Raw genomic sequence first — 8,553 nt, forward strand, 5'->3', positions numbered from 1 at the left:
AGATCCGATTAAATATATGAATACTTAAAAATCTAAAAAATTGATAATCTAACAAGAGTAATGATCCCCTGAGACCCTCCCATACCTATGTGTGTAGGATTTTAAATGATCACTATTAAATTTGATACAAATCTTTAAAAAAGTTATCACATGAATGTGAGATTTGTGCCAAATTTAATGATAATCATTTCAGATTCACGGATAAAATGCAGGAGGGTCTCCCAAATTCATGTCCCATATACAATATGCACTATTTCAACTCTTAAACATACTTTTTTATAAAGCCGTGCATCTATTTGTGTTGCACTATTTTAACTCTTAAAATCTTTTTTTTTTATATCCGTACATCTATTTGTGTTGCGGCGTGCCTCGTTTAGGGCTCACCCTTGGATAAACTTTTTGCTTTTAAAATGCCTCCCAAATCCCTTTGTGTATTTGCCGCCTCTCTCTCCCTCCCTCCCTCATTTATTTCTCTCTCAAAATATGATGTATTGGCGGTATCGTAGCCTCTCCCTCCTCTTACTTCGTTTTGCCTGTTTCTCTCCATTTGCCGCTTCTCACTCTACTCTTTCTCTAAACTTTCTCACTCTCTCTCCCCAATCTTGCCTCTCTCTCTCTCTACTTGAAGTTTGAGAGGTCTAGGGTTTGGTCCTTTATCTGATAAGGTGGTTTAGTCACAGGTTTGTCTTCACTCTTTTGCTGTTTTACTTCAGTTTTCATTGTTTCTTTCTTCACTGCACATTCATAAATTCACTCAGGAAATATAGAAAACAATCATCTGTATGTATTCTACTGAAATCAAGCGAAAGCACATTTCATACGTGAGTTTGCCTCCATTCTTTGATTTTCTTGATGAATTTAAATTGTTCTCTATGTGATTTTGCCTCCAGTCTATGATTTCTTGATGAATTTGAATTGTTCTCTATGTGATTTTGCCTCCATTCTATTATTTCTTGATGAATTTGAATTGTTCTCTATGTGATTTTGCCTCCATTCCATGATTTCTTGATGAATTTGAATTGTTCTCTGAGTATAACGGAATTACATCGAAGTTCTCCCTCTCTCTCTCTCTCTCTCTCTCTCTCTCTCTCTCTCTCTCTCTCTCTCTCTCTCTCTCTAGCGTAAATTGTTTCTAAGTCTTCCATGAAAGAATACTGGATAAAATGGAGGTAAAATTCCCTTTAATTGGTTTTCTATGACCATTGGTTGCTGCCTAGTCTTCATCTCTACATCCCAATACTCAAATTATTATTCAGAGCAGAGGATTTAATCTTGTATTATGCTAAGAACTCTACGATTATGTCTAAGATTAGACTTTCTTGGCTCTGATGTTAAATTGCCCCAAGACACTAAAACTATATAGGTGATCTATCGTATAGTGATTGTTAGTTAGAATAATCTACCAATTGTTTGGAATTTTTCATTGGAAACTTACATAAGGCTATATGAGCTTTTCACTATAAATCATTTGAATTTTATCATTTGTTTTTGAAGAAATGTAAAGGGACTTTGAATTTTTCATCTAATAACTCTTGATTGGAGCAAACCCAATGGATGTTTGCTTTGATGTTGGACTTCATCATTTGTATAATCTTGCTGCATCTATTGCAAGTAAATGTTTCTAGTTTATTTTGGTATTTCATTTTAAACATAGGTTCCTTTTCAAAAGCTTTCTCAATTTTGCTGTTTCTTATTTGTCCCTTTCATTTTTTGCTCTTTGTTATTTGTAGTGCAATTACATCTTATTGTCATTGTTTGATAGTCACTTCCATTGTGCATGGATTTTTTTATATCAATGAATCTTTGTTGCAATAAGTGCCTTAAAAACTCTTGGATGAATAAGCTGAGTATTGGGAAATACTGTTAAACATGTCATATTTTCTTGGGCTGTTGTTAGGCAGTTCTCATCTTACCTGCAAATTTATATTTGGATTTCTCATTTCAGGTTTGGAACTCATCTTGTGAGGGCATTCATTCTTGATTCTTCTATAGCATATTATAAATTTCCATTCTCCCCCAATCTTCTTTCTTCTCTTCGTTTCTTCTTTAGTTGTGTATACATTTGTATTGTATCAGTCTTATTGCTTCTTGATAATTCAACGTGTTTGGTTTTCTTTAGACTTGGTTTTCTCAATAAATGCCTGTATCTGGGGTGAACTTCTTGAGAAACCTCACATTGTCCTATTTTCATTGCAGATGTCTTAATCACCTTCATGAAAATCACTGATTTTTTTTAGGGCATTTTAAGATGATGTTGAAAGATTTGCACATGATTTTGCAGCATTGGTCATGGAAGACCCCATTTCTTGCATGATAATTGCAGTTCTAATTGTATGTAACTCTTCTTTCTTTATTTTGCTTTTCTTCTTTACTTTTCCCTTTTGTAAGTTTTTTGGATGAGTGCTTCGAAATATTGGTTTCCGTTTTTTTATGTTTGAAAACAATAATGTTGGCCTTTTTCTTCTTTCTTATAGATAGTAAGGTTACATTGATGCTATTTGTGTTTTTAAAATATTGTATTATTTGTTATGGTTATATAGACTATTCAACCACCCCTTGTTTATTGGGTGATTCCTAACTTTCTTGCAGAGATTTAAGGCAGCCTCCTTTGCTTTAGTGGATATTTCACATCTCATGGTAAGGTGACAAAAATGATGGATTTCTCAATCTCCATGAAAATTTTGGCTGGCATATTTTGTGTTTGTTTTTTGTGTCTGTATGCGCCTGTGTGCGCGTGAGTGGTGTGTATATCTCTCTATGTGTGTGTGTGTGTGCGTGTGAAAGAGAGAGAGAGAGAGAGAGAGAGAGAGAGAGTGCTTTTGGGTTAATTTTGGAAGACTGTCCTGCACATTTATAATGTAGAGATGGTCGGAAAAAGTTCTGAATGTTTTTTTACATATACAACCCTACATGCCTTTTGAGCAGTTGCATACTTCATATAAAGAGAATGGCGTTATTTGCTTGTGAGCTACTGCCTCAGAGATCATGTGATTTGGGCTTCGGGTTTACCCATACTCTCCAAGATTTCAAGCGAGTGCCTTGTTGTCGTCCCCTTCAATTCCCTGAGACTACCTTGGCAAATGGCCGAGTGTTTTGTTCAACCATTATAAAGAAAAGAGTAAGGTACAGGAAACAATATCCAGGCGAGTCAAAGGGCATTGTAGAGGAGATGAGATTTGTGGCCATGAGACTTCGAACTGAGGAAACAGAGGATGGACCTGAGGGGACATGGGAGCCCACGATTGAAGGTTACCTGAAGTATTTGGTGGACAATAAGCTTGTTTTTGTAACTCTCGATCGTATTGTTGATGAAGCTTCTCATGTTGCTTGTAAGCATCATTCATTAATAAGTATCCGAATTCTTCTTGTATTTTTTCTCAATTATGGTTTCTCCTCAATAAAATTATTTATCTACTGCCTTGGTACTATATACTGGATTGACTTGGTAATTTAGCTCTGGGAGAAACCTAAGTCATTTGCCACTTGTAACATGAGATCTTGTATTGGAAACAATTGTAGATTTTGTCTTCCAAAGTCTCTGCATGTGCTACTTCTAATGTGCACATATTGAAATAAGGGTATCGTTATTACACAACAAATCATGAAATTTCACAATTACATTATTTAATAACAATTGAATCATGAAATTCAAAACAACACTAAAAATTACATATAATATCCTGCTATTGGATCCCTACCAATCTGAAAAAGACGTATCAAGTGCTGGTTGACCCACTCTGTTTGTACTTCTATACATATAACTTAATGCATATAACTTCATCTCTGATAAAGGTAGTTATGCTTAGTTATTAATTTATTTGTGGAATTCTACTTACATGTATGTTTTATTTTATTTTTGCCATTTTGATCAAACTATTTCTGGCAACCTTTTAAGAGAATGATTAAACTTCATCTTTAACCCATATTGATTTTAGATTTCCATAGACATGTATAGAAATCCTAAAGATGGTGGCATTGGTGCATCCCAAATCTTGTGCCTTCCCCTTACCAGAATGGATCCTTGCTATTAATGCGTATCATGATGCATTTGGTGCTTCTTTACCTCCTGCCCAGAGTCCAAACCTCTTGTTGTTTCTTACCCAAAAGCTCTTGATTAATTAATGTTAATCAGGCTGCTACTGCTCTTCTAGAGTATTATCACTTTCTTTTAATTTTTCATGCCAGTTTATGGCATAAAAAACTTATGAAAATGAAAAAAATAATGGAAACTATTCAGAGTTCTTTGTCATGTTGCAGATGCTGATTTCAGAAATACTGGGTTAGAGAGGTCCATTGGTCTTTCAAAGGATTTGGAATGGTTTCGATTGCAAGGATATGTGATTCCTGAACCTTCCAATCCTGGAACTGCTTATGCGAAGTATTTGGAGGAAATTGCTGAAAAGAGTGCTCCTGCCTTCTTATGTCACTTCTACAACATATATTTTGCTCACGTAGCTGGTAGCCGAGTGATAGGGAAACAGGTATTTACCATTTCTATGCAAATGTTCATTTGAGTTTTCCTTCCATATATAAACATTTTCACTCGTGCTTTTAATAGTCATTTTCTTATGAATCAACTTTTGGGACCACTTAATCAAAAAATTTAGCACCAAAAATGTTCTTTGATGGCTTTAACTTTATGAATCTTGGCTGTCCTTAGTTCATTCAAGAGACTGAGATGACCTCCAGAATTTGATATTGGTATACATCATATTTTCTTTTAGCTTTTGTTTGTTGGTTCTCACCTTACCTGTAAATTGTTACTAATTCGGTTTTTCATTTCATGTTTTTGTCCAGCTTGCTGTAGATTTGTTTTCTTGCAAGTCTTCTTGAAGTAAACTGTTTGGTTTTTCACTCACCCCACACATACAACAAAAAAAAAAGACAAAAAGATAAAAGAAACACTTGGTGACATTTCTTGTGGCCTGCAAAGTATGTGTATGCCTTTGTGCTTTTTGTTCTTTTTGTTTTGGTTGGCCTCTCTCTCTCTCTCTCTCTCTCTCTGTGGCATCGGGGGACTTAAAGCTGTGTTTCCTATTGGGTTCAAAGATCATGATTCATATCTACGATGTCGTAGGTTTCTGAGAAAATTCTTGATGGAAAGGATCTCGAATTCTACAAATGGCAGGGAGATGCGGCTGAATTGTTGGGAAACGTGAGGGAGAAGCTGAACAATCATGCTGAGGTAATTTCCCTGGTTGAAATGCTTACAAACCCAGCCTCAATTTTTATAGGAAATATGATTGTTGCACATAATTTGGTAAAAAGAACATGCATTTCTATGTCATCAAGGTTCCATCGGTCTCTCTCTCACCTAGAACCTCCATGACATAAGAGATGAGGATTTTGATGGATCATATTCCCAGAGACATTTACCATCTCTTCCTCTCCATAACGTCATTTTCCTTGTCCCCAGAACCCCCAAGATATGAGAGATGAGTATTTTGACAAATCATTCCCAGAATTCAAACCAGTGTATTTTGTTGTTGTTCATGTTCAACTAGTGCAAGTAATAGGATTCACTGTGCTTGAATTTATCCTTAAAGGTCGATTTCCTTGCACTGAAAATTGTGTGCACTATGGATAAGGCTATTTCCTGTCATATGCCAAACCCCGGATGCAATTTTGTTACTAAATCATGGGCACACGTTCTAGACTGTTCATTTGAGCAAAGTTTAAGGATAAATGTTAGCAAATCGCTATACAGCTAAGTGTCTCTTAGTCTCTAGCTAATTCTGGTAGCCTTTTTGAAAATGTCAAGTCGTTTGAGACAAGGCCAACAATTCTGGTTTTTGTGGTGCAGTACTGGTCCAGATATGAGAAAAATAAGTGTTTGAGGGAGGCGGCAAAGTCTTTCCGCTACTCTTCGCAGATTCTTCGTCTAATCGTTGTTTAGCCCTGCATTGGGACCCAATTGAAGCCAATGAAAGCACAACACCACAATTTTTGCTCTCTCTCTCTCACTCACTACCATAATTTTCATTTTAGATTCTATGACAGAAACATTTGTTTCATGAGCAATGTGACGATGGCCCTTGCTTGACTGACAAAAATCACTCAAAGGTAACACCACAAGTTCTTTCGTTTTCCTTAGCTTTTCAGATAAATAGCACAATTCTTTCTCCATGATTGTACACCCAAACAGTTTGAGATTTGGCAATGTGATGACTGATATTGTTGCATCCATCATCAAGTAGCTATTGCACTTGCCGAATGCAAATCCCCTGACCCATAAGATCTTCAACAAGCAGTCTTACTCGGCCGGGCTCTTAAAAGTTTTAAGAGAAATTGAAAACGTGATGCAACATTGTTAAGACATAAAGTGTGTGTTGACTGTGGGTATTTAAGAAAATGGAATACATGATTCAAGATTGTTAAAGAAAAATTATTGGAGAGGTTTGTGGTGTCCGTTTTGTGTGAATGTCTGTTTGTGAGGTTCAGGAGCTTCCATCTTTGAGAAGAGTTCGAGTGTTTAAGTGATTTTCATTTAGTAGAGACTTTGTCCAGTTTCTAGGTTATTTAGGAAGTCAAGGTTTTGAAGGCAAGCTCTGCTTGCGGGTTAATGAATACCCTAAAATAGCTGTCAATTTTGTTTGATAACGGGAAGCTAGAAGTTTTAGACTTTTGGGAATCTGGACTTCTTGATGTCTGGAATTTGCTAATAGTGTTTTTGATAATGTAGCTGAAAGTTCTAGGAAATTTGGGAACCTGTGATAGAATTTGGAAATTTGGAGATCTGGAAAATAGTTAGTTTTGACCATTGTTATTAATTGATGAGTGGGTGATGTTGGTTAAAGGAATAAGATTTTGAAATCATAGCTCGTCCAAGGTAGGTCCGATAAATTGCATGGTCTAGATTAAATATGGTTATATGTCATGTTTTTTTTTCTTATATATGTATAGGGGGAAAAGATGGGATTAGCCACTAGGTCATATGAGTCCAACGGTTCAGATTGAATTTGAGCCATTCTGACGATCACAGATGTTTGGTAGTGTTTGAATTTTAATTTTTTTTCGAAAAAAACAAAATAACCAAAATACCCTTCAAAACTTTTCGGGAGTATTTTGGTCAATTTATTTCATATAAAATATTTTTTTGATATTTTTTGAAGATTTATCAATTTTTTATAAACACACGTTTAAAATTTCAAGTGAATTGGATTTATAAAAAAATACTAAAATTCAAACACTATCGGAAATTCATGATCGTCAGATCAGAGTCGTTGGGCTCGTATGTTCATGTGAGCTAGTGGCTTAATCCCATCTTTTTCCATATGGACATATGAATTAAACATCTCAGATTGATTTTGGGCCGATCGGATGATCATGAATGTCTAGTAGTGTTTGAATTTTAGTTTTTTTTTTTTTACAAATCCAAATCACTTTAAATTTTAGACATGAGTTTATAAAGAATATGTGAATCTTTGAAAAATATCAAAAAAGAGATTTTATATAAAATAAATTGATTAAAATACCTCTAAAAACTTTCGAAAAGTATTTTGATCATATGGCAAAAGACTTTTTACAATTTGAAGGGTTATTTTTGTCATTTATTTTATTTGAATCATATTTTTCAACTCGTCCATTCATCAAGTGCTCACACACCTCTATAAAATAAATAAAATGACCGAAATACCTTCAAATTATTTAGTGAATTGGATTTATAAAAAAATGCTAAAATTCAAACACTATTGAAATTCATGATCGTCATATCAGTTCAAAATCAATATGAGTCGTTGGGCTCATATGTTTATGTGTACTAATGGCTTAATCCCATCTTTTCCCATATGGACATATGAATTAAACATCTCATATTGATTTTGGGCCGATTTGATGATCATGAATGTCTAATAGTGTTTGAATTTTAGTTTTTTTTTTTACAAATCCAAATCACTTTAAATTTTAGACATGAGTTTATAAAAAATATATGAATTTTTGAAAAATATCAAAAAAAAGATTTTATATAAAATAAATTGATTAAAATACCTCTAAAGACTTTCGAAAAGTATTTTGATCATACGGCAAAATACTTTTTACAATTTGAAGGGTTATTTTTGTCATTTATTTTATTTGAATCATAATTTTCAACGCGTCCATTCATCAAGTGCTCACACACCTCTATAAAATAAATAAAATGACCGAAATACCTTCAAATTTTTTAGAGGTATTTTGATTATTTTATTATATTAATTTCTTACAACGCCACAAAGGAGCACAAACTCTTCAAATTTCACTTAAATTTGAGTTAAAAAAATATAAATAAAGAATAAGCCAACAATGTACAATATGATTGGCCTGTCCAAAAGGGAGAGACGGGCGAGCTCCCGAACTTTGGCTCTCCATGGGGCTGAATTGCAAGGTTCAGTAGCTCCCCCCTTCATTGAATTCCTCGTAGGTCTGCAATTGTTCTTCAAAAGGCCTACAGAAACCATTTCTTTTATTTGAAATAAAAAATTTGCTCAATTAATGGGAAAAAAATAGACTTTTCCAATCGTTCTTAATTCATTTAGAATTGAGCTAAATTCACGAGATGGGCAGGGAGTGAAAGAGTGC

At 34.5% G+C, this 8,553-nt stretch overlaps 1 protein-coding gene across 7 annotated transcripts; it reads left to right on the forward strand.

Moving 5' to 3' along the window:
• The first annotated feature begins 338 nt into the window (after positions 1 to 338).
• Positions 339 to 6,186, forward strand: LOC18439399 (heme oxygenase 1, chloroplastic). Of its 7 annotated transcripts, none has more exons than XM_020670335.2 (7): positions 339 to 680; positions 2,197 to 2,331; positions 2,590 to 2,642; positions 2,926 to 3,329; positions 4,258 to 4,481; positions 5,078 to 5,185; positions 5,804 to 6,186. In XM_020670335.2, exons 2-7 carry the CDS (start codon positions 2,290 to 2,292, stop codon positions 5,894 to 5,896), a joined length of 924 nt encoding a protein of 307 aa, XP_020525994.1. In that variant the 5' UTR covers positions 339 to 680; positions 2,197 to 2,289; the 3' UTR covers positions 5,897 to 6,186. The 7 variants fall into 7 exon arrangements, with proteins under 7 accessions (XP_020525994.1, XP_088720432.1, XP_088720434.1 ...); XM_088864306.1 differs by having other exon boundaries at positions 2,590 to 2,637; XM_088864307.1 differs by having other exon boundaries at positions 437 to 680; positions 2,282 to 2,331; positions 2,590 to 2,637.
• Positions 6,187 to 8,553: the final 2,367 nt, after the last annotated feature.

This window comes from Amborella trichopoda, chromosome 4 (assembly GCF_054954075.1).
Source record: "Amborella trichopoda isolate Santa Cruz 75 chromosome 4, AtrichopodaSantaCruz75HAP2 v2.0, whole genome shotgun sequence".
Classification (NCBI taxonomy): domain Eukaryota; kingdom Viridiplantae; phylum Streptophyta; class Magnoliopsida; order Amborellales; family Amborellaceae; genus Amborella; species Amborella trichopoda.